Here is a 27,256-nt window from a genome sequence, read left to right as displayed (position 1 = left end):
AGCAAGCGCGAGCCCGACGCTGACTTTCGTTGATTTCACGGCCACAGGTGTCGCTGTTAAGAAGCATTTCTGAAAGTTACAAATAGTCCCTTTAAGTGATATATGTGCACAAATACTAATAGGTCAAAACAGCTAAAGCTAAATTTGGCTGAATTATAAAATCGCAGAAGTGGTCAAACGAAGAGCCGAGTTTGGGAGCCGAAAGAGCCGGCTCTTTAAAAAGAGCCAATATTCCCATCCCTACAACCAACCGCTGTGTGGCTCTGTCAGTGTAACCCTCCGCCTGCGGTAGATGTGCTGAGGCTGGAGTAAGCCACCATTTTGCATGTCTAGTGTGTTCCTCCCTCCATTGCTAATAGAGACGATTCCAGTCCGTTCCTGGCTTCATTACGGCTAGTAAGTATACCTTAAAGATACTACCTCGTTACATATGTATGGAAGTGTCTCTACGTGTGAGCAGTGCTCAGTGGTTCGTGTGTATCTGCAGTAGGAGGTCAGTGCACCGGGGTTCTGCCTGTCAGCAGCTAACTCAGCTAGCACGGCTAGCATAGCTTAGCATGCTATCAAGCTGCTGGGCTAGGGATGTGCAGCTCTACAGAGACTACGTGCTGTGGTGTCTACACTAAGCACCGTGACAACACGTAATGACAACTTTACATCTCTCCAGCCTGCTAACTTGCTAGTTATTTACCATTTAGTCCAGATAGTATTCAGACTAGAGGTAAGAGAGAGTGGTCAGGTAGCTAACGCCACAGCTAGCTTGGTAATCCAAATGAAGAAGGCCTTAAACTGCATCATGTCCTGATCAATCTGCGATCAGGTGTCATGGCCAAGCCTGTAATGGCCTTATCGGTTCAGCTCGACACTACACTCTCATGCTGTTGATGTTAACCTTAATGTGAGGGAAGGTGAAGCTACAGCTGGAGTGTCACCCTTTCTCTGGATATACTGGTGTTAGCTGGCTGCTAGCTGACTTTATTGCTATTTTGCGTTAGCTAAGTAACATTACTGCATTTGACATTTGTGTGAAAGCTTTGCAATGGTGTCACTTTCCTAATATTTGACAATTGTAAACATTTAAGTCAGCATTTCCATATCCAGGAAGCTAACTTAGGAGGCTAGCTGAGCGAGTTTAAGGACGTGGACTCCTTTTTTTTGCTGTAGTTTCATAAGTTTGTGTTACTTTGGTGTGTTTTTAAGAAGGTAACATTAAGATATACTTGTTTTATTCATAATGCCCATACGTGATCTGAGGAAGAGCAGGTTTTTAATAGAAACAGTTTGTGGATAAACGTTAAGGAAATCAGGTTAAGTAGGAAGTGATCGAATGAGTGTGACGTACAGTTTGGGGTGGCTGCTGTTCTGGTTGGTCACATCCCTCTTTGATAGCTGTGGAAGTATGTTCCAACATATCAGCTATCTCCTGGGTAATGATCACTGTTTGACAGGATACAGATGTCTTAATATAAGCCTATGGTCAGGGAATGAAATTAGCACCTGCCACCTGCCACATAAAGGGTTAAGTGTTGGCTGTGGCAGGTAAAACCTTCAGGCCACCATGGCAGATATTCTTTCCTTATATTAAGAAATATTATTTTAAAAAAGGAATTCTAAAGCCTAAATTAAATATTAATTTATACTACTTATATAATATAAGGTTACATGTTATATTCCATAATTCTACGGTCTGGGTGCCACTGACACAGTGTTTACAATATTAAAGTGTTCTACCTAGATTTCAGAAGTGGAAGTGGCAGACAAAAGAAATTGAGTGGCCGGTAGAAATGTTCAGTGACCTGCCAAAGGGGCAGGTGTGGAAAAAGGTTAATTTCAGACCCTGCATATGGTGAAGAAATATCCAGGATTCAACAGAATACAAAGTTGTCCCCTGATGTTTAATCATTCAGCATAATAACATGAGGACTACATAAGGTTGTGCTTGAAACAAGACAGCTGTGACCTTAATTAAAAATTAACATTTAACTCTGCCAACAGTGGTGTGGTGACTAACTTTGTGGCATAACACTTACTTGAGCAGGTGCATTAAGTAGAGATTTAAATACAGTAGGTTACAGTAGAGTTGGCAGTTATTAATCAGACAATATAGTAACACATTCATATTTGTTTGTTTGTTTTGCACAATTTAAGACTATACAACATAACAAAAAATAAATAAATGATATACAGTGCAAGAAGAGGCAAAAACCCCACTGTGCTTATCTGAAGCCTCCATCTAGAGACAAGATTAATATAAAGAAATAATATGAATACATAATAGTAATTCATACACTGTAAATTGAATTAGCTCCTGGGTTTGTCTGATGGTTCTTAATAGGGCTGTCCCGAATACCACTTTTTGGGCTTCGAAGCTTCGGTGAGAAATATTCAAAGGTATTCGAAGCGTCGCAGCACTTCTGTCTGTCTGTCTCCATCTCACTCGTTTAAGTGCCAGGGACGGACTACTATATATACACACACGCACCTCTACACAAACTAATCAAATACTGATTTGGAGGGAAATTACCATGGCAACAGTCAAAGCTTCGAAGCATTTTGGTCAGCTGTAGTTCTCAAAAAGACTGAAGTATCTTAACATCAGTAGAGTTCTTTACATTATTTGATTTGTTTGCAGTTCTAATCTTTTTGACTTTGCATTTCAATATCGTCAGTTTGCTAGATAGCCAATCATGGTTTAGTAGGCATTACCACTGTCTGGATAACACATTTGACTTGCACAGAAGGTGATTTTTAACAGAGTTTTCATTTATTGTTTACTCCCTCAGACCCACAAAGTCAATGATCTAGAAACTGCTGAAGGAGATCGCATTAGTCGTTGTTTTTCAGCATTAGTGTTTATTGCTTTGCAAGCTTTGCCTGCTGGCTAGTTTGCAACGTAACACCTAAACAAATACCTATTTGTATAGGTTAACTGAGCCTACATCTTTGAAGCTACAACTACTCCTTTGAAGTAGAGAAATGATGGCTGGGGCACACAGCTAGTTCTTCATTTGAACTCTGTGATGCTGCATTCGGTTGTTGGTTTGATATCTGTTGAGCCACTGCAGAGCCTCTACTGGTTCAGCTATTAATTCACAATTTCCAAATAGTTAGTATTAAGCTCAGTAATGCTCTCAGCTGTCTCCACTGATCACCAGGTTTTGCACACTTGCATAGTGTTGTATTCACAAGCTAACTACTATTTGCACATCGATGTAACAGTCTGGCAGACTTGTCGATCAATCCTTCTGTACTGAAGAAAAGATGAATTCAAAAATTTGAAAAACCATAAAGTTGGGTTCAACTCTATTTGGGTGGGCCACCCAAAAACATTTTTACATGTGAAACACCGGTCATCATATATGGACTATCAAATACATTTGTTATCCTAAACACCAGCAGAGCAAACATAAAAGACATTTAGGCAGACATGTATGAAGGGGAATAAAACAGTAAGGATGTGAAGGGAAGGACACAGAATGATGTACACTACAATGGATAGGATGAGTTTTGAAGTGGGATTTGAATGTTGTAATAGTGTCAGACTGTCGGATGTGTCTTGCATGTTTGCTCTTCCTTGTTGTGCATGTATGTGGTATTATCAATTATTTATTGCTCTGCACAGCTGATCACTTATAGTTGGTGATGTAAGAAGGAATAGAGTGGTGGCCTGCTTTTATAGTATCTCATTTCTAACATCTGAGTGCATAGCTGAGCACAGAGAGAGAATAAAGAGACAAAGTGCAGGTTACAACAGCTTGGCAAATTGAGTAGGGAAAATGCGTCTCCCCAGTGGTGACTCTGTATATTCTTCATCTTGCATCTGTCTGTTGATCTTTTTGTATAGTTCAACTCTTTCAACAAAGAAGATAGTAGTGATGATTGAATCTTTGCTTTCACTTTCTAACAAAGTCCTCATGGTGTTCAATGATCTAATGCAAAACTATGTTTTATCTTTTAATGCTTGTAGTATGCTGTCTCAGACTTCAGGTTGACTGCTCCCTGTGGCACAGGGGAGGTGTGGCATGCTTTTTGCTTGTTGCTGGTTGTCAGGCTCTGAAAGCTAATCTGGGTTGGCTCCCCAACTCTCATGAGGGTAAAAGCTTGTTATGAACATTTCACAGTACATGCAAAGTATGCCTGTATAGGAAAGATGTGTTAATGATATTGCACAGACCGACTAAATGACCCATAGAGTTAGTCAGGTTCTTAATGGTTGAAAGAAATTTAGAGGTCTTAGGGGTAATTAGTCTGCAATACCTTGCTTAAAATGAGATGCCTACGAAACTATTGTTTTGTCACAGTATTGTTTTTTTCTTTCAACCTTTTGGCGCAGGGCGTGGACCTGCATCTTTTGTCATTGTCACACTTATCCAGATATCCCCAGGTACACTGAGCCATTTTGTCAACAACACCACCTTAATCTGTAATATGGCCATACAGCAGAACAGTTCCCCTTTTGTCTTTAGGTTGAGTAAAGCTGACCTTGGTGAGTGAACCAGAGGCTGTTGCTGCCCAACTGTTGAATAAGCTCACCATCTTGTGGTCTTTCTAATCCACCTACGATGTGCACAATCCCTCCTTTCAAGTTTTGTCTTTTAAACTAAATACACTGTTCCAACTCCCAGAATTAGTAACCGCTTGAAAGTAATGGCAATTATGGATAACAAGAAATATGATTGGTCTTCTTGATTGTAGAAGAATGTGCCTTTGTACTGCAAGAATGAGGAACTGTAATTTAATCAGCTCTCAGCAGAGGCTGGATTTGCCTTCTTTAATGTGTACACATTTGATTATAAGCACAGCAAGAGAAAGGGAGTTGTGATTTATGGAGCCCAACACTAGGCCCATTCAGCTCAGGTAATTTAAATGGTGTTAAGACGGACAGTAGATCTCTGGCTTTATTAAAACGTGGCCTTGCCTGACCACCCTCCCCACTCCTCTTTGATCACAGTGAATTCTCTACAAACCTCCACCTTATGCAACAAAGGATGCCCTCATTCCCTTTATGTCTGGATCCTTATTTCCCTCAGTCGACTGGCATAATTTCAAAGAATTTCATTTGATCTCGGCAGCGATAATTAATGATAAGAAAAGCTATGGTGAGTTTCCTCTTCTTCCATACCGATAAAATATTGCAACCCACACAGTATAGAGTTATAAAAAGAGTCGGGGGCAACCAAGTATTTAAACTAAGACACATTTAAAGTTGATGTTAGGTTAATTTAAAGCTCATTCTTCACAGTCACCTTAATCTATACATGCTGAGGCAATTTTCGGAGTTGGTGTCACGTGGGAACAGGAGCTGGCGTTGATTTTCAATGAAAGGCTCTCTGGCTATTAGCCAGCTCAGGACCTAGTAAGATTTCCATAAGTCTCATGGCTGAGAACAATAGCATTTCTAGGACAAATGTATGTTTTGTGACATGTTTTGTGATCACTTAAATCCTCTACCTTGGATAATAAAACCAAGGGTTTATAAAGTACTTATCAATGCAGTCTCACATTTAACAGAATTATATTGTTCATGAGAAAAGCTGTGTGTCATAGTTCCTATTCACTAGTTTATCACATCACAAGATTTATTTAGGGGTTTTTAGAGTATCTGCTCTGTCCAAATGCCTTTTATGTTTCTGTCTACCAAAAGTCCACTTCAGCACTAGTTGGATGGAGAAAATGGAGGTAATTACCATCATTTCTGTTGCTGTAGCAGCTTAATTATGTACTGCATGCTACCAGATAAAGGCTTCATGAGATGGGAGACAAAATGTTCCTCTTTCTAAGTAGAGGGGTCACCATTAGTAACTCCAGTTTGGTTAGAATTGAAATGTTGAGAACCTGCATGTTCATTCAAAGGTAACAAAAGACAGCGCTACAGAGGTAGTACAATGAATCCAAAGAGGACCTAAATAAAGCTTCCTCCTGTTTGTCACGAGGAATTTAACAATATAGTTTTCATCATATAAACCACAAATTTATGAAGCTCTGTCTCATTGTTCTCCATGTGTGGCGTATCCTGCCTCTTAGTTTCCGTTAGGGCTGCAACTAATGATTATCTTCATTGTCGAGTAATCTGTCGATTATTTTCTCGATTAATCGATTAATTGTTTGGTCTATAAAATGTCAGAAGATGGTGAAAGATATTGATCAGCCCAAGATGAAGATGTTTTGTTTTGCCCACAACTCAAAGATATTCAGTTTACTGTCATAGAGGAGTAAAGAAACCAGAAAGTATATCAGTGAATTTTCACTCGTTTCTTAAAGAATTACTCAAACCGATTATCTAAATAATTGGCAATTAATTTAATAGTTGACAACTAGTTGATTAATCGTTGCAGCTCTAGTTTTTGTGAGATATTCATACTAGCTTTAGTTTGTTAAAACATGGTAGGCTACTTAAATCAAAGATACACTCCCTTTTTATAGATAAAAAAAAGCCCTGCTCCGTTAAAGAGTAAGTTAGATATTACTTTAAAAAACAGCAGAATAATGACAGAACAGCTTTGATTCATGCCGTCACCTTGCTGCCTATTTTGCTTGTTTTGAAGAAGTAAGCAAAGGGTCTTTTTTTTTTTGTAAATGGTAATTTTTTGGATATGTTGGTACATACTGTATATAAACACAAGACAATTTATTCTCACAACTAAGCATGTACTTATAAATATTTAAACCTCTTCCTGTGGCTTAAAGCTTGTGTGCTCTCTGAAGCTTCTCCGCGAGGGAATGTAATTTCACCTGCCACTCGCCTTTCCTGCTGCACTTTTAATACTGTTAAAAAAAATGCTGCTCGTAAAGGAATAGTCATGTATTTGCTTCCTTATGCTAAATATTCATCATATTGTTTGCCGACGGTGTTTGAAGAGTTGGGTTGGTCTCTGGTATCTGGTAAAGGCCTGAAACCAGAGAATGTGTTTACATGCACTGCAATGACTTTAGAACTGTAAAATTAACATTTAGTACAGCAGGTCCGCAATAAAATGTCTTCTATACCATGTTCTTGAACCAAGGCTGGCATATTTTAGGTGTATAAGTGATACAGTATAAGACGCTGCAGTGCGACACATTTAATTTTTCCTCAACTTTTCTTCATTAGAAGTGTAGCTTTTCTTTTTTTCTTATGGTCTCGTCTAGTGCCAACCCTAAGGCAATGAGTGCCAATCTCTTGCCCCCTATATCAAACTCAACTCCAGGAATCTTGGCCTTATATTTGATCCTCAATTGAAATTCGAAAACCACGTCAATAAATTGGTTCAATCCTGTTCTTTCCGACTGCCAAACATTGCAAAAATCAGACCATTGCTTCGGCTGTTGATTTAGAACGTCTCGTTAACGTATTCATTTTTTTCCCGTCTCAACTTTTGCAATGCCCTTTTCACCTGCCTCAGTCAAAGTGGCCTGTCTTCAGCTGGTACACAATGCATTAGCTAGGCTCTTAACTAGGACTAGCCGTAGATCTCACATTACTCCTATGTTAATCACTTATAAGGCACTCCAGGGCCGAGCTCCTGCTTACATCTCCGAGCTATACCGCATGCCAAACGTAAAACCAAAGGCGACTGCTCTTTCTCTGTCCTAGCACCCAGACTTTGAAACCGTTTCCCCCCACACTCTGTCGACTGTTTCAAAAAATATCTAAAAACCCTCTTCTTTAGGTCGGCTTTCATATAATACATTACCTTTACGTCCAAGGGTTGACCTGTGTGTGTGTTTTTTGTGTTCTTAAGTGCGTTGTGTTTGTTTATATTTGCGCGTTGTTCTTGGTAATGTGTTTTAAGGATGTTTTTGTAAAGCACTTTGTAACCTCTGTTTAGAAAGTTGCTATATAAATAACGTTTTACTTACTAATCTGTTTCTTTACTTAATGTCTTTCAGAGAATGCCAGCTCCGATCAGACTGCGGGAGCTGATCCGGACTATCCGGACAGCACGGACCCAGGCAGAGGAGCGTGAGATGATCCAGAAAGAGTGTGCTGCTATCCGCTCGTCCTTTAGAGAGGAAGACAATACATACCGTTGCAGAAATGTGGCAAAGCTACTTTATATGCACATGTTGGGCTACCCGGCACACTTTGGGCAGGTATGTTCGGTGATGGTGGGAGGATGACTGGGGACGGGCAAAATTAATAGAAAAAGCTTTTTGGATTTCCAGTGACATTATTGATACAAAGCTTACCTCGATGGACAGTTTTGTGACATGATGACTTTTTTTCCAGCTGGAGTGCCTGAAGCTGATTGCGTCCCAGAAGTTCACCGACAAACGAATAGGTTATTTGGGAGCTATGCTGCTGTTGGACGAGAGGCAGGATGTCCACCTACTAATGACAAACTGCATTAAAAAGTAAGTGGAGGCAAGATCCTATGTGAATATATTTAATATTTTGCTTTAAAGATGGTGCTTTTTTGCAATGCACAGTAATTGGATCTCGATGAAATTCATGAGGTGATGGGAATTTGTAACCCCAAAACAAATCTACCTCACCTGCTACTAGAACTGTCATCCAAAATATTTCTTGTATCTGTATTTCTGTGTTTCCCTGGCTCATTCAACTCTCTTCTCTCAACACAGTGACTTGAATCACAGCACACAATACGTCCAGGGCTTGGCCTTGTGCACTTTGGGCTGCATGGGTTCCTCAGAAATGTGTCGTGACCTGGCTGGGGAGGTAGAGAAGCTGCTCAAAACATCCAACTCCTACTTGAGGAAAAAAGTAAGTCTCATTGTTGTCATGTTTATATGAATACTTGACAGTGGTGTAAGAAGTATTCAGAGCCTTTACTGAAGTAAAAGTACTAATACCACACTGTGAAGGTACTCTACTACAAGTAAAAATCCTGCATTCAAAAATTGACTTAAGTAAAAGTATGGAAGTATTATCTGGAACATTTACTTAAAGTATCAAAACAGTACTCATTGTGCAGTAAAATGTTCCCTGACAGTGTTTCCCTATTATTTATGATGTTTCTGGATTAATATTAGTGCTGCATTAATGTGTATGTTGAATTTTCTCAAACCGCTAAAGGAGCACTTCATCCTTCAGTTTATCTCAAACATTCAAAATCCACACACCTGGAGTTACATGGTTTTCACTGGACAGGAAGGAGATGAAAAATTGTTATCTGAAAAGTAACTAAAGCTGTCACACAAATGTAGTGCACTAAAAAGTACAATATTTGCCTCTGAAATGTAGTGGAGTAGAAGTATATAGTTGCATAAGGGAAATACTCAAGTAAAGTACAAGTACCTTGAATGTGTGCTTAAGTACAGTACTTGAGTAAAAGTACTTTGTGACATTCCACCACTGATACCGATCATATCCATGAATGAAATTGTAGGCGTGTGTGCTGAACAGTCACACTTGAAAGTGAAAAACTGTGTTAAAGGTTGGACCGTTTCCTCATTAAGTGTGTTAAATATTTGTTGACAGGCGGCGTTGTGTGCAGTTCACGTCATCAGGAAGGTTCCAGAACTTATGGAAATGTTCCTTCCAGCCACAAAAAACCTGCTGAGCGAGAAAAACCACGGTAAGTGTAAACGGTTTGTCAGGATGCAGTTGCTGGCTCGTGGGGAAGTGTGCGTGTCCTACACCAATGCAGATTTTGCCCTATTTCCTGCCACTCACAGTGCTTTGCTCGGAACAGCTGGCCAGCTCGAGTCCTTTTTGTGTTGTCCTTTGCAGAGGAGAGTGGAATTAATGAGTCTGTCATGAACGCCGGGGCTTATGTGTACCCCACTTAGGGGAGATACAGTATGTCAGAGAAAAAGGTTTTTTGTAACGGTGCTGAAATAACTTGATCTTCTTTGACATTGTGTGGCAATGCAGTAGTGATTGCTTCAGATGAAACTATTTGAAAATGCATGTTTTTGTTTTTTTTGTCTGTCCCAAGGAATATTGTATACAGTAAATGGAGGATGGAGTGACATAGCCATACGATACACAAATATGCACCAAGCATTGTCAAGAGTTGCTAATGCGAACTTTCAGATGCAAACTGATAATGAATAATTAAAATAATGTTTGATTTGTGATCATGCATATCGTAACTAGACCATGTAAAATATTTATTAATAATATACATTCACTTTTATACAAACACCCAACCTACTCAATGGTGTGAATAAGTCCTCTTACATGTAAAAATTAATTACAGAATTGATTACTTAGAAAAGGTAAAGTCAAAAAGTCACTATGAATTTTAAACATTATGTTATGATATGACATATTTATGACTGTGTTGCGTGGCTTCAGAGCTCGCCACCAGTGCTTTCCTCTGCTGTCACCTAGAAGATGAGTTTTCAACCTTGTAACATTCAGATCAGGTCACAAGGAAATGATTAGCCTGTGTGATAATCTTACAGATTTATGATGCTGTCACCTGATGTTCCCTGCAGTTAATCATATGTATGCTAGTACATCATTTTTGACATCTGACTTGGGCTACAAGAGCAAAGTCTGCATATTAGTACATGTTTTGTAATATGTGCAAATCACATTTTAACAGCAGCATGGCAGATTACCTCTTGTCTGTCCTTTGGCACATGCAGTACATAGATGTTGTGAAAGCCGAATGCTTGAATATTTTTGTCATTAAGTCTGTTTTCAGACCGACAAAAGCACTGTGTGGCAATAACAGAGCATGTCCATTCATTTTGATAAGACTACTACATTGGCACAACATGGTTGCCAAGGCGTAGCGCTTAGGAATGTCAAAGTGAGGACATTTTCCCACCAGTTAATAAACTTGTAACACTGGTGTTAACGATTATACTGGACATTTTACAAAAAAAAGATGACGCTCAATATGTGTAGACCGCTTACTTTGGCCTCTCTGGTCAAACTTTCGCTGTTGGGCCGCAGATTTCCATATGGCGCTGTGACCGCTCCGTCCTCCGCATGGCGATTGCCTCATTAACGTTATAGTTCCCTTATAGCATTGGGTTTAAATCTGAAATATTGCCAAATTGGATGCTTTTGCCTTTTGCTTTCACACCAACTCCTCTGCCATCGTGTTGTCTGTCAACTCGCTCACGTCCCGTGTGTGTGAAATCTGACAAAACAGACACTTTCAGTCTGTAGCATCCGTTGTCCGATGCTGATGCGCGAAAATTAACTAAATAGGTTTTATTTCTATAAAAAAAAGCAAAACAACGGTGGGGGTGGCAAGTAATGTAATCGGTGTATGCCACACAAACACTCATAAACACTGTTTAACACCGGTAACACCGACTACCGCGGCAAGCCTAGTAGGGCTCCGGCAAAAAAGTTGAACCTGGTCCAACTTTTGTTACAACATCATCCGGCAACATACTGTATTGACTAATCAAATGAATACAAGCGCACACTCCTATGCAGTGTTTTGGCCATGAAACTCATGGATCTATTACTCAAACTGGCTCTCCTGAATTGTTTTTATGCCTCTGCGTTGGCAGTAGCCGTTCCCGGAGGCATTATGTTTTCGTATTGTCCGTACGTTCGTCCGGTCCATCCTCGTGAACACAATATCTCAGAAACGCCCGGGAATTTCTTCAAATTTTGCACAAACGTCCTCTTGGAATCAATGATGAACGGATTGGATTTTTTCACGTCTTCTGACCATAACTCAAGAATTCATATGTTAATTATGACAATTTTACACAAATGTCTACTAGGATAAAATGATGAAGTGATGACATTTTGGACAGACATGGATGTAAACTGGAACTTGACTGCTTGGTGGAGGTATTCAACCACAAAGTGGTAATTCTAGTTTTATTGTATCATCTGATTCTGAACCTAAAACAGTGGCACCCAGCAACATATTCCCTCGCGTTTTTAGGTCTGAATGCCCAGTAACAAATTGGCAACATATTCATTTAATCTTTACTTGGTCTATACCCCCAGGTGTTCTCCATACATCAGTTGTCCTCCTCACTGAGATGTGTGAAAGAAGTCCTGACATGCTGGCCCACTTCAGAAAGGTACTAACAGATTCTTTTACCCAAAGGACATTAAAGTAGTTACGCATTTGTGTTAAGCTCACGTCACATTTCATTCTCCTTTTGCGTACACATTTCGCTTTGGTATAGCTAAGCTTAGACAAACATGTTAAACTTTTGAGGCTTGGATTGCACTACAGGTTTGCTCTACATTCAAAGTATGTCTCAATCTTTTATCTCCTACCACTGTCTTTTCCTCTTGTATTTCAACTGCTGCTGTACCTCTCCTCCTCTAGGTGTAAAGAAGCACCACCCCTCATGCTCATGATCTAAACATTATTTTAAGCTCTCTGAAAGTGAATGATTTCCAGTTTCCCCTCCCTAACATCTACCTCATATTTTTTCTGTCATTTGTCTTTGTTACAATTCCTGCATTGTGTTAGAATGAGAAGGTAAGAGTACATTCTGATCTCATAGCTGGTGCATGCTGTAAATAGTAATCACTCCTCACACTCACTTCACACGTATCTAAATTCGTAATGAGTAATGTCATGTTGTGTTTTAATTTATAATTTTAATTTCCTTAACTTGTACAGTGATCATTACTATGTCAGTGTTTTGAATATTATAAAATAATCTTATGGCCCATTTGTCAGATACATTTCTCACTATTGTTTTGAGTGTCATTTTTGCCTAATATGCAACTCATTTGATCGCAAAAAAAGCAGTTTGGTGGGTGTGTTATCACATGATAGCCTCAGATGTTGTCACTAGGAACACCTGGTGTCACTGTTGGAGGTAGCTTATTTATCATATCAGTAACTGTCTTAGGCCCCCACTCTGGCATTTTGGGTTGCTTGTTTGTCGTCAAACCCACAGCAGAGGAGAAGATTTATTATTATTTATCCTGTAAAGTGGTCTGGTGTGAAACGTGTTCAGTCTGGCGTAACAGAAAGACAGGAAGCAGGCCAAAACAAAACTAAAAATTAAGAAAGTAGGCTTCTAACAACCCAAATCTTGTTTCATTTACATGCTTTATATGTAAGATAGTCACCATTACATCTAAGAATTTCCGAGAACTGGGCTAGCAGGTGTCCCTGCTGCCAGTATTTGTGTTATTTAGGCTAAACACACCCTATACTTATCTCTGTTCTGGGTGCAAAAAAATGAAAATGATACTTCTAATTTAAGGCTGGATACGACAGCAAGCTGTTTCCCAAAGTGTTGGAGTGTTTCTTTAAGGTTACATTTTGATAATCTGTTTTAGAAGGCATTGAGAGAACGAAATTACATAGATTTAGAAAATTAATTATTGTGACGAGATGTTTCCTATCTTAATATAATTGAATTTTTTGTTGGCATTAAATTAAACTCTAGTTTTAAATACATCTGTTGATTTAGCGAGGTTCAGAAGTAAGTTACAGAAATGTGTATGCAGATTTCCTTTTTCTCTCAAAGCCAAATGTTCTAACCTAATATTTTGTACGATCAAGATTTTGATTTCACCACCTCAAAAATGTGGCTATTCAATCACCTAACTTTCAACCACATTACTCAACCTCAATAAGCAAAAACCCAACCCCTTTGCTCCTGATATGAGTCTGGCTGGCTGCCACTGTCAATAAGAAATTATTAACTTAAAAAGTTAATGAAGAACAATGTTACATAAATGTTAGAATGTGAGAGATCTACACAAAATACTGTGACACCTCTTCTTTTCTGTTCTGTTGTTGGTCTTTTTGTAGCTGGTTCCACAGTTGGTGAGAATCCTGAAGAACCTAATCATGTCTGGATACTCGCCTGAGCATGATGTGTCGGGCATAAGCGACCCTTTCCTGCAGGTAAATCTCCTTTCTTAATGCAAGTAGTACTCTCTACTGGAAGTGCAGATTTCCATTTGGCCTGATGCTTGTACTCGCCATACCACGAGCATGAACAGAACTCGTGACATGGCAGCAACTCTGCTTCGTTAGGACAGAAATATCAAAGGAAATGAAAGGAATATTTAAAACTGTCGTATCATAAAAAGTGTAAAAAAGATCCTAGTCTTGGTGTAGATACATTTTCATTAAACAGGGAGTGGACAGTCAGAATTACAAATCATTGAAGTATTGAATGGCACACCTACTGACAAAAAAAAAACTTTGCACACCAAGTCTGAAAATTATAAAATGCACTAATGGCCGAATCCAGAGTTAATTTCCCTTCCTCTGTTCATGTGAATGAGCCCCAGGCCGCAGCTGGACCAAGGGCTGGGAGGCGGAGTTAAAGGAAATGTGACTGCGCTTGTTCTATGGGCCCAATGATATGGAATATCGCCGGAAGATCCGGGTACTTTATAACTTGGCAGTCGAGCCATTTTGGCTTCATGTGCCACTGAGCAACTTTCATAGCAATGAACGAGAGCCCGCCTCCAACGTTGTATCCAGTTCTCTTTATACATCCACGGCTGCTAACAGCGAACTTTAACTAGCTCTCCTCCTGCCGTTTTCAACGTGGATTTATTGTTCACAACTTAGCACTGTCAGGGAAAAAAGGTTGCATCCCCTAGACGCGTCGATAGTGAGTTTACTGCGTCCTAATATATAATACATATTTGTCATCCCCGGGATGGCGGGACATCGTTAGTCTCGGGCCCTGAAGGTACCTACGGTACTGTAGAAAAACGAGTACCATCACGTTTTCAGAATTTTGGCATTGACTTGTTACCGAAGTCTCTATTCTCATGACATCCCTAGTTATAGTACAGGATACAGTGTACAACATACTCTGATATGCATCAAGCTAAAAGAGTGTTTGTGGTACCACAGTGGACGGGATGGCTTACATTGAAATGCTGAATGATGATAAAATGAGTGATCCATCGTCTGACAGACCATGTTGATACCATTTATTTTTCTGACAGCAAAACTTTGCACACCAAGTCTGTATTTTTCATGTGTTTTTTAAATTCGTCATCCGATACAAAACGTTACCCACAGAAACCTTGCACACTGAATCCGATGGGTTTTATTATTCTATTTATTGCGAAAATTCGCAGTACAAGATGAAACTGAATGAATTCCGTGGTTGCAATGGATAGCGCCAAATCCAAAACGGGGCTAATGAATGAATGACATTAGCAAGAAGCTACCGTTTAGCTGCCCAGAGCACAATCACTACTGTCTACCTTCCCCGGCTCCAAGCAGTTCTGCAGTCGCCTGCTACAATCTGTCTTTAAATTCTGCATCTCTGTATTATTTGATTTCTTAATCGTAAAGTGCTTTGTGCTGGGAGACGAAGTGAATGTTAATCAGGCCATTTGGATGATGGCGTTTGCGCGGACGGTAGCTCTAAGTGGTCAAACAACCCTCTTTCTACTTTTGAGGGATGTGGAAAAAACGCAGAAAATCAAACCTGTCCCGTAAACTTTAATAACGGACGAAAGTTTCAGAGTCGGTGTGTAAACGTGATTGACACAACATGAGGTTGTATTTATTTTTAAACATGTGATAATTTCGGATGAAGAACACAGACTTGGTGTGCAAAGGCCTCAAGTTGTGACAGTGGAAAAGGAACCAAAATGACAATAGACCAGCAGCAAGCAAGGAGTGGGGCAAAAGAAAGCAGATTTTACCTGGAGGGGTCAATAAAGTACAACACACTCGTCAACTAACAGGACTGGATTGTTTCTTTCATTCTTTCCTTAGGTGCGGATATTGAGACTACTGCGAATTTTAGGCAAGAGTGACGATGACTCCAGTGAAGCAATGAATGACATTCTTGCACAGGTTAGAATTAATTGTAATCAGTTTTTTTGGAGGGGAAAAAAGCCTCTGAGTGTTATTTTGACAAATGTGTGGTGTGTGTACTTGCAGGTTGCAACGAACACAGAGACGAGTAAAAATGTAGGCAATGCGATTCTCTACGAGACTGTACTGACTATAATGGACATCAAGTCTGAAAGTGGACTGAGGGTGAGTTCATTTAATCTAAAGTAAAAAATGGAATCGGCATATTTTGTTTTCTTTCCTAAATGCATTTTATTTTACAGGTCTTGGCCATTAACATACTGGGTCGCTTCCTCCTTAACAATGACAAAAATATAAGGTAATTAATTTGCTTGTAGTACTTGACCTTGGACGTATTGAGTCATCCAAAATGTTTTTATTAATTCCTGATGATATCTTTTAATTAAACTCGCCATTCCAGATACGTGGCATTGACATCTCTACTAAAGACGGTACAGACAGACCACAATGCAGTGCAAAGGCATCGGAGCACCATTGTGGATTGTTTAAAAGACCTGGATGTGTCCATCAAGAGGTGATTCACAAGTGCACACATTACTTAAACTACATTTTTTTTACGTTTCTTACTATTTAACCTTGTTGTTTCTGACCTTTGTCTACTTTTCATTGTTGTGTAGACGTGCGATGGAACTGAGCTTCGCCCTGGTGAACGGCAACAACATTAGAGGCATGATGAAAGAGCTGCTCTACTTCCTGGACTCCTGTGACCCGGAATTCAAAGCAGACTGTGCATCAGGAGTCTTTCTAGCTGCAGAGAAGTATGGAACTGACTCAGACTTCACTACACATTACACCTGTGCTCAGCTGCTTTGTAATAATTTAATACACATCCTGTGTGACCTTGTCATGTGCAAGGTTGTAAAAGACATTTTCAGCTCTTCATTTTCCTTTCCTAGCACTTTAAGCACAGAGGTCTAGGTTGCTAGATCCTGTCAGAAGTAACTGTATCTACATGAATTAGATACATGTAGACGTCAGTTATGCCTGTTAAAAGGGAATAAAATCCACCTGTTGTGATTAGGGATGTCACAATACCGGAAATTTATCAGTCGATACCAATACCAGTGAAATTCCATGATTCTCGATACCAATTCAAAACCACGGTAAAATAAAAAAATAAATCCCATCCACTCCTTTATTACCGTTTGCATACTGTTTTTTGTTAGGAAGTTAAACAGGTCATAATTCCCTCTGATAACTTTAGAATTTATCTTCAGCATTACTGAATAGAGCCTGAACACATCATAATGTAAATCAATGCCACCTCTTGTTAACCTTAGCTGTTAGCTCCATGCAGGAGTCAGAACTGTGCTGCTTACCGGCTGCTAACTGCGTCCTAATATATCATACATTTGTCATCCCCGGGATGACGGGACACCGTTCGTCTCGGGCCCTGAAGGTACCTACGGTACTGTAGAAAAACGAGTACCATCACGTTTTCAGAATTTTGGCATCGACTTGTTACCGAAGTCTCTATTCTCATGACATCCCTAGTTGTAGTACAGGATACAATGTACTACATACTCTGATATGCATCAAGCTAAAAGTGTGTTTGTGGTACCACAGTGGACAGGGGATGACTTACAGTGAAATGCTGAATGATGATAAAATGAGTGATCCATCGTCTGATAGACCATGCTGATACCATTTATTTTTCTGACAGCTTTTGTCTCCTGGTTGTATAGAGTTAAGATAGCGTATCATGTTCATGATTCTTCTTCAGTCCTTTGATGAGACTAAGCAATGTATTATGTTACAGGTACGCCCCTTCGAAAAGATGGCACATAGACACCATCATGAGAGTCCTGACAACGGTACGTATATTACAAAAACACGCCAGTGTTGGCTCTAATGCCTTTTGATTGTTGGTTGGAATTTATTCTCAGCATGCATAATAATAAGTATTACCTTGAGTATCTCTAATGATTCAATCAAATCTGGTAATGAACCTCCTCAGCCAACGCTGCTTTAGTTTTACTGGAAACTTGTAAATTAATATCTGAGATTCATTTGCATTTCTCATGGAGATCTCTGCTCATCCTTACAGGCAGGGAGCTATGTGCGAGACGACTCTGTTCCCAACCTCATCCAGCTCATCACCAACAGTGTGGAGATGCATGCCTACACAGTACAGAGACTTTACAAAGCACTGCTGGATGACATCTCACAGGTCAGAGGAGTTCTGGTTTGGGTCACGGATTAGATTTGGGATATCATACATTCATACTAGCTTAAGAGTGCACCTGACTGGACTTGTGTTTCTTTGTGTTCTGTAGCAACCTCTAGTGCAGGTGGCGTCCTGGTGCATAGGAGAGTACGGGGACCTGCTAGTATCCGGACAGTGCGAGGAGGAGGAACCCATCCAGGTACACCTGGAAGAATCCCAGCCAAACACCTCACGCACATAAACACACACACACAAATTAAAGACCACATTATGCACAAACTTCAAACCTGAGAGAGGTCATCAGATGTTGTGTTTTCCTTCTCTTCCTTTTGATTTAAGGTGACCGAGGATGAAGTTCTGGACGTGCTGGAAGGCCTCCTGGTGTCCAACATGTCCACGCCTGTGACCCGGGGTTACTCCCTTACTGCCATCATGAAGCTGTCTACTCGCTTCAGCAGTGTTAAGTGAGTAACGGCCTTTTACAGCCATCCTATATTTTGAAGCTTTGCAAACATTTGGGTGCTAAGGTGATAAAGTTCACGAGCCATTACCAATGCTATTTTTCCCATTTTCTAACCTGCTACATTTTAAATTCTGTTTCAGCCGAATCAAGAAGGTGGTTTTGATATATGGCAGCAGCATCGATGTCGAGCTTCAGCAGAGAGCTGTGGAGTACAATGCGCTGTTCAAAAAATACGACCACATGAGGTGAAACTGCTTTACACTCTACTAGAAATTACTATCACATAATCACAACCACATTGTAGTTAGTAGATAAGGATTACCTTCCAGTAGTTGAGTTGGTTGCTGCCTCTGTCTCCCTCCTTATTCCTGGCTTGTTCCCTGACTTCAGGCCAGCTCTCCTGGAGCGAATGCCCATTATGGAGAAAACCGCTACTAATGGCCCCACAGAGATTGTACAGACAAACGGGGAGACGGAGCCCTCTGTTGTGGAATCAAAACATCTACCACCTCTCACCCAGCCAACCAACCAGGTGAGGGCAGTTTAATTACTTTATAATGAAGAAATTAAAGACCATACAATTCTTTTACTAGATAAACAGTTAACAGAACCTTTAATCACCATAAGTTGTAATATTTTTGTGCTAAACTAAAGAAAAGTTGTCTTGATTAAGTTTTTTTTTTTTTTGTAATATTATTATTTAATGTGGCATATTCATAGATATTGCAGGTATTTTATCATGTTGACATGTTGTCTTTGTTACACAGGCTAATGATTTGTTAGACCTGCTCGGTGGTAATGACGTGGTGCCAGTGATCCAGACCACGATGCCCACCAAGCCTGCCTCAGCTGGAGGAGAGCTGCTTGATCTGCTGGGTGACCTCTCGCTAAGTGGTAGGATGCTCTCTTTAAAGCTCTCTAGGACCTGGTATAAACTTGTGTTTGCCACCAGTGTGACTGTGATGTCCAACCTGTGCCTGCTCCTGTTCAGCAGTAACGTACTGCTGACACTGTCTGGTTTTGGTATAAAGAAGTGAACAGAGACCCTTGTGTTGTTGTCCCCTCATTCCAGGCGGCCCGACCCCTGCTCCTGCTCCCTCTGTGCCCACTTCCCAACCCTCTTTCCTCCTGGATGGCCTCTCCTCACAGCCCCTGTTTAATGACATTGCAGCTGCAGGTGAGAGTCGGTTGCTCCCCTTGACCATCCGCTCCCAAATATACAGCCATTTGTGGCATTGCTACACATCCTGTGTGACCGTGTAAATGATATTTCAGCTTTTAATTTTCCTTTCTTGGCACTTTAAGCACAGAGGTCCAGGTTGCTAGAACCATTCAGAATTAACTGTATCGGCATGAATTAGATAAAATGTCAGTTATGCCTGTGTAGAGGGAATAAAATCCACCGGTTGTGTTACAGAATACAGTATACAACATACTTTGATATGCATCTAGAGCTGCAACAATTAATCAATAAATTGATTAGTTGTCAGCTCTTAAATTAATTGCCAACTAATTTGATAATCGATTCATTGGTTTGAATGTTTTTTAAAGAAAGAAAAAAAGTCAAATTTTTCTGATTCCAGCTTCTTAAATGTGAATATTTTCTTGTTTCTTTACTCCTCTATGACAGTAAACTGAGTATCTTTGAGTTGTGGACAAATCAAGACATTTGAGGATGTCATCTTTGGCTTTAGAAAACACTGATTGACATTTTCACCATTTTCTGACATTTTATAGCCAAACATCTAATCGATTAATCGAGAAAATAAACTACAGATTAATCGACATTGCAAATTGCTGGCTGCAGCCTTATATGCCTCAAGCTAAAAGTGTGTTTGTGGTACCACAGTGGACAGGGGAAGGCTTACATTGAAATGCTGAGTGATGATAAAATGAGTGATCCATCGTCTGACAGACCTTGTTGATACCATTTATTTTTTCTGACAGCATTTGTCTCCTGGCTGTAGAGTTTAGTTAACCTGATTACAAATATACAGTCATTTGTGGTATTGTCCTTGTGTATTAAATTACTTGGTCATTGTGTATTTCTTTTCTTGGATTACCATGACACATATCTCTAAATCCTTCGATGGTCTGTCCCTCTGAAATCTCTATACAGCTATTCCTCCTATGACGGCATACAACAAGAATGGTCTGAAAATAGACTTCACATTTGAGAGAGCTAATCCCAATCCAAACGTCGCCGTCATCACCATCCATGCTTCCAACTCAACAGAGGCAGATATGACAGATTTTGTTTTTCAGGCTGCAGTACCAAAGGTAAGCAGGCACCGTCTGACAGTGATATTAAGTGGCTGAATTTTAATACGTTCTGATGCATAATGGTGTTCATTACTGATGAATTTCCTGTGTAGTATTACAATGTGATTGCCCTACAGATTTAATAATGTAAAATGCCTAATGCATAATGTATGCAGAACCTAGATGAATGTACATTTTGGATCTGTAACCTGAAATCATAGCTATTCTTTAAGCCAGTCAGTACTAGAGGAAAATAATCATTAATAGAATTGCAATGCCTTGGTATGCTATCTTCTACTGTCTACAGTAGCATTTACTAGTTATGTTATATATATTTTATCTTAGGAATTCTATGACTTTTGGGACCAATACCAATTCAAATCGCTTGATCCATTTTGTATTTATTTTTTGCGGCATAAGAGATGCTGTAAAAGCCACCACCTTTCATCTCATGTTTGTTACCCATGCTATTCTCAAAATTAGGCTCAACTACTCCAAAATTAAGTATTTATCTATACTAATAGTAATAATGGATTTTAAAAGTAATATGCTATTTTATTGGGAAATGTTGCAGACTGCAAGTCTGCCCAGCACTAAGAGAGTAGCATGTTAAGTGCCACCACGGTCTGTTGTTTCTGTAGTCTAGAATTTACATTAGATTATGTTGTCTTGAAATTATAAAACACGCAAAAAACACTCTTTAAACATGTTTTTAAGTAACTAGCTTTGAATATCTTAGTTAGCTTTTAGCAAGCTATTACAGGCCTCCATTATTCACCAGGCAGCCCAAAGATAAGATTGCCTCACTGGATTACAAGTCCCACCATTGCCAATGGCGCCATCCTGAGTCTGTGTTTGACAGAAAGATGAGCTACATACGTGTTTGTCGGGGAGCTCTGGCGGCCATGATGGTTCAAGCAACGGAAACACAAACTGTGTCTCAATTCAGATACTTCCGTTAGTACACTTCCATTTAGTACCCTCTGCACACTATGTTCTTACTTGCGTAGTGCGTCAATTTTGACAGGGTAGTGTTGTTTCAAATCGCAGACGCCACTCACCAGAAGCTCAGTAGATCAGCTGGTGATAGTCAGTCACGGACATCACGCCGCATCGGCAGTAATTCAATTCAGACAGTTAAATTAAGCCAATAATGGCTTCCATCTGACTACAGTATAGTGGTACTTAGTGAAAAAAACATCTATAGCTTTAATTTGTATAATTCAGTGTTCGTCGATTCAATCGCAACTGCTGTAGCTTATTTTCACAAATTTGAAATTAGTTGGTGGCCCCTCCCCTTCCGCTACGTAGCAAAGATGGCAACCGTTTAGGGTGAGAAGTGTCCAGCGCTCCACGCTCAGTGTTTGGACCATTTTGAGTACAAGATCCGCGTACTTAGAGGGCACTGCCTTTTGCCATACTTCTCAGTGTGAACACACTTATGCACTGAAGATAACAAATGTAATTGAGATAAAGCATTACCTATTTTACAATCACTTTATCTGATCGACAAATTTAAAAAGCACAATTGAGTCATATGAACTGAAGTTCCATCAGTTGTGGTCAGAGTATGATCAATGTGAGCAACCCTATTTTATGCTGCTATAATGACCCCATTTCTCCATGGGTTTCATCAAATTTTCATCTAACATGGTGTCCCCAATCTGTTTGTCAGACATTCCAGCTGCAGCTCCTCTCCCCTAGCAGTAATGTTGTCCCAGCACTCAACCAGGGAACTGTCACACAGGTCATCAGAGTCCTCAACCCACAGAAGGTGAGTCTGTCCTTCACAAATTGTGTTTGTTTGTCCTTTTGAAGCACAGTCAGCATACATTTAAGACCTGTGCAGTCTCAAATGATTTTCAAGAATTTCCTCGTTTTATAAACATGATCATCCTCACAAAATTTCAGCAACAGCTACGAATGAGGATCAAGCTGACGTACACCCTTAAAGGCTCGCCTGTGCAAGACCTGTCTGAGGTTAATAACTTCCCCCCTCAGTCCTGGCAGTGATGAGCTGCTGCTGTCGCTCTCAAAAGCCCCCCATCAAGGGAACTATGAAAACGATTTTCCTTTCACCCCGCCTCCTTTCTTCCAACGGACCCCCCCCGTGACGTCACTGCAGTCCGCTGCCCTCGAGTTGCATGGGAAGCAGCAGAGCATCTAACACAGGAGAAAAATACAGATGTTACGAAGACCCTATTGACTATTGACATCACCAGAATAATTGGGAAAACATATCAATCAATGAACTTTCTCTTTTTTTTCTTAATTGGTTTCCATGATGTCTTTTGTGTAGTAGTACTATTTTCCACATACACCCTCCACCCAGCACCATTACCACCCACTAAAGCACATATGCACACCATTTACTGTGGCACACTTAACCTCTCAAGTCACTGTAGAGATAAAGTGTCGCCCATTATGAGCACTGCATAGTTTTATTTTAATTTATAACTGGGCTTAAATGCAGTTGAAACACTTTGCTCCATTAATATTTATGATTGGCTTTGCATTCAGATTATTTTATATGAACCGTCACTCCTATGATGGCAGCAGAAAAAGCTCTGAAAGGTCTATTTAGTGCAGTCGTTAACTTCTTTGAAAACCCTTTTTTGTTTTTTGACTCTCCACACATCCCGAGTGATATAACTTGTCCGAGTTGTATTCATTTTGAATTACATTAATTTGCTTAAAGCATGTTTGAGCATTGATAGGATCACATCGCGCCCCGACTCAAGCTCGGAGGGGAATTTCTGGTTCTGCTAGTAGGCCTCTCCTATGTTTCTATAGGAAGTAGTCTACATATGTTTTGTCACAATAAGAGCATAAACACATCCAAGATGCCCAGTTTGATCATCTGTGGCTAGTTTTCACAGAATGTGCTCAGATATTCCCACACAGCTCTCCTAAAATCATCTCATCTCTAGCTTTTAGTTTTTCGATCTGTATAATAAATTCAACGGTAAATTGCTTTGCATAGTGTGAGGAGGTTCATTCATTAGGCTGGATTATAATCCAGGCCTGAAATTTATCTGAAGATTAGCTGATTGCATTTGTGTTGGAGATCTGCGTTTAAACTTTTCCTGCATCTGTGTCCTCACAGTCTAGCTTGCGATTTAGATACATTTCTGATTTGTTTAACCTGGTTGAACTTAAGTCACCATGCACATACATGTAAATGAAGCTTGTTATGAATGTAGTTACATGCACTGAATGCTTTTTTTCCCCCTCAAGTCTTCTTTCTCATCTTCTTCGATGGGGACGTTCATCTTATCGGCACTATTTTTGTGAAAGTATGTTTTATTTCTGCAGTAATTTGACTTAATTATTTATGCCTGATATCAAAGTGATGTGCCTTTCTGACTTGGCTAGATAAAAGCCCCTGAACTATTGAGTTCTGTATGAGCTTCGTTTGTAAGTCTGCTTGTGTGCTGATCGTGTTTTCAATCTGAGGGAAATGGTCTTGATGGATTTGAATTGGTATATCACTTCATTTAATACGTTTATAATAAGTTTTTCACTTCTATATCATAATAAGTTAATTCAGTCACCCACTAATACTGGCCTACCTGGTTGTCCACAGCAATGTCAAAAACATAAATTATAGCTACACAATAAATCCTAAAAAATAAAGCAAATCGCAAAGATTATGGCAGCTAATAGATGTAAACGTATCATAGGCTGGCTACAAGGTTTCAATGTTATACCCCCACCCCCCCCCCCCCTGTTAACAAACGTTGAAGTGTGAGTTTGAATCACTTGGTGAGGTACTGGGACGGGTCGTTCTGTGGTGACTGTTCGTATGATTTCTTGGCTATCGTCTTCTCCAAATCAGAATTCTGACCGTGCTGTCGGGGTCAGTAACCTTAATACCTCACGATGTTCTCTCTTTCTGTTAACTTTCAGTTGCAGTAGATTGACAGCTTTTTTTTAGTCACGAATTGCAATCAAGGGGAGCCTCTGCATGAGAGAAACTAACGGTAGTTTGTACATCTCATTACTTAACAAGCTTGGCAGCCCTGCGATGCTGTGTTGAGCTCCTCAGATGTTCAATCAGGCTGTATACTTCTTTTCACTATGCTTCACTGTCTTCTAACTTCTGTGACCAAATCAGAGAGAGACTATTAGCTTTGGAAAATATTTTTGAGCTATATGTGTATATGGAGAAAATTATTTCAGTTTAACTTTTTTTCTGTTGACAAATGCTATATTGGCTTTTTTTCTGTACATATTGAGGGCTTTTACAATTTTGTCTCTTGTACTATCTTTCATCATTTTTTTAGATACCATTTTCTAAAAATTCCAATTATTCACAATGTATATTGTCTAAATGGATCTAGTCAACATCAGTCTATAAAGACTTCCCTGTATCATCACTCATTCATTGTAAAAGATATATGATCTGCTGCCTGTACATTGTATATAGTTGTAAAACAAACAAAAGCTGATCAAATTAAATAAAACCCACATGAAGACTTAAAAGATTAGCTAGGAAGTATAATTGTATGCATATATGTACAAAAAAGAACCTTAAAAGGATGCAATTGAGCTGCATTTGATTTACCATACTTCCTACTTCCTTCATGATCGGATGTGTCATCTTTACTTTTACAAAGATGGTAGGCTGCTTGTCGGGGTTCCTTTTAGATGTTGAAATAAGGGTTGGATCTATCTCAACAGATGTTGTCTGAATGATGTTCTGTACTACTGAGAAACCTAAGCACAGTGCTGCACAGCAGCTTCGTCTGCTTCCCCTCAAACGCCTCATGTATCCACGCCCTCCTTCGAAAAGGAGCCGGTTTCTTGCCACTTTCTTCTGGCCTTGTGTGGTTTTAGCGTTCTGCACTCTTGATCTATTAAACTCTCTTCAACCTACAAATTGATTGGTGAAGTGATGCCCTGTGGTTTTGGCGTGTCGGCTCTCATGGTTGCCTAGATACCTTTTTGTCTGCCATGTAGCACCTTCCTAAAAGCATCATGTCACAACCAACTAGTGCCACACTAGGAGATTTTTAACCTCTAAACCTTTAACTCATTTGTCCCAGTGTGGTCAATAGGTTTAAATTGGAATAGAGCTGATAGAAGTTTTATTATGTGGTTCCAGCTATGTATGTTGGAGCAGCAGTGTCCTTCCCTGGGTCTGAACAGTACAGGGATTTCTTTTGGCTTTCTTTCGTCGCTTATCGCTGACGTTATCCGCCTCTGCATGGCACACCTTTCAGTTTCTTTTTGTAGTCACCGATACAAAAGGCGGGGCTGTAACACATGTCAAATTGCTCTGAGCCCTCTCTGTTTCAAATTCAACATTACATGGCAGTTACTCATGGCAGGATATGAGGCAGGAAGGCTATGGATTGTTTTTTTGATCTGTTGGGACCTTTTTTGATTTTGTGTTTATGGAGTGCTTTGCTGCTCATACCAGCCCCAACAGCAAGCCTGTGCTACAAGCTAATAACCACAAGGGGGAGCTGTGCAAAATGGAAGGCTGACTAGATGGGAAAGAGTTTCATACATCTATTCCTGAATGTTTTTGTTGGTGTTGTTTGTATTGTCTTATTCAACCAGTATGTACCCTTGTTAATCACATCTGATCAGTTCTTTCAGTGATAGCGTAAATTCATGCAGTTTTAAATGTACAAATGAACCCAACATAAGTGCTTTGGACACTGTAACTTAAGAGGAAGAAAAGAAACGGAAACAAATACCCATCAGCGGTGTGATCAGCGTTTGAGGTGATATTAGTGTATGCGTGTGTGTGTGTGTGCGTGCGTGTGAGAGAGAGTGTGAGACAGAGAGAATATAAGTGCGACATGTCTTTTATCTAGATAGGACATGATTTTTGGCTGCAATTTCAACTTTCAGCTTCTGAGCTGCATGTGAAAACCAGTGTAAATAATGTCATTTCTACTCTTGACCTGCGACTCTTTTTGAAATGCAAGAAAAGTTCAAATTATGAAATCTGTCACACCACCTTCATGGGTCAGTACTAATATGTACAATAGGAAGTTGTTCAGATAGTGCTCCACAATACTGTTAATGTTTTTAAGAGTGATGAAAGTGCACAGCCGTCATTTGGATTAATTGGATAATTGATTTCTGTTTTTTTGTTCTTTTTAATTTGTTAGGGTGAATTCAGTGTGTAAAGGGCTTGGTCGAGCATCTGAATTGCCACCCATGTTCACTTTCCCTGTTGAATCAAAAACTAATGCATCCATTGTATTTTGAAGACAAAATCTGTTTGTTAACCCCCCTGGCCTGTCCTGACTGTAAAACAATATGGTGTCTGATTTGTTGGGGGAGGGTGGAGGCATGAGCTTCACTATTTCCAGTCAAGTTTGACATGTTGAACTGAATCCCAGTTCCATGGCTTCAAGGTGAGTGTGAATGTCAGACTGAAAGGATGAAATGATGATTAAAGATGAGAAGTTGTAAACTATTAAATGGGATATTTTCAATTTATGCTGTGTATTCTTGTCTTTGGGTTGGAGAAAATGATCAAGCGAATAAAAAGTCAAATAAAAATCTAGTTTGTTTTCTTGGTTTGGGGGTGTGGTTCAACAGTCTGAGTGCTGGGCTCATTTTAAGTTGGTTTTTTTTAGGGATGAATAATATGAAGATTCAGAGATTTTGCTGTACCATTTATACCTAAGTAACTATTTC

The 27,256-nt window shown here is 39.8% G+C and overlaps 1 protein-coding gene across 1 annotated transcript; it reads left to right on the top strand.

Annotated features, from left to right (window-relative positions):
- Window positions 1-252: 252 nt before the first annotated feature.
- On the top strand, window positions 253-27,118 carry ap1g1 (adaptor related protein complex 1 subunit gamma 1). Its single transcript, XM_074617959.1, has 23 exons — window positions 253-396; window positions 7,870-8,073; window positions 8,210-8,334; window positions 8,563-8,704; window positions 9,422-9,518; window positions 11,876-11,952; window positions 13,656-13,751; window positions 15,600-15,680; window positions 15,768-15,866; window positions 15,944-15,999; window positions 16,102-16,215; window positions 16,319-16,459; window positions 17,461-17,515; window positions 17,749-17,871; window positions 17,978-18,067; window positions 18,208-18,332; window positions 18,472-18,576; window positions 18,722-18,863; window positions 19,099-19,225; window positions 19,404-19,508; window positions 20,451-20,611; window positions 22,269-22,367; window positions 22,505-27,118. The coding sequence occupies exons 2-23, from the start codon at window positions 7,873-7,875 to the stop codon at window positions 22,604-22,606; spliced, it is 2,463 nt and encodes an 820-aa protein (XP_074474060.1). The 5' UTR covers window positions 253-396; window positions 7,870-7,872; the 3' UTR covers window positions 22,607-27,118.
- The last annotated feature ends 138 nt before the right edge of the window (window positions 27,119-27,256 follow it).

The sequence above is a fragment of the Sebastes fasciatus genome, chromosome 2 (assembly GCF_043250625.1).
Source record: "Sebastes fasciatus isolate fSebFas1 chromosome 2, fSebFas1.pri, whole genome shotgun sequence".
Classification (NCBI taxonomy): domain Eukaryota; kingdom Metazoa; phylum Chordata; class Actinopteri; order Perciformes; family Sebastidae; genus Sebastes; species Sebastes fasciatus.
This window is presented reverse-complemented; position numbering and strand designations above follow the sequence as displayed.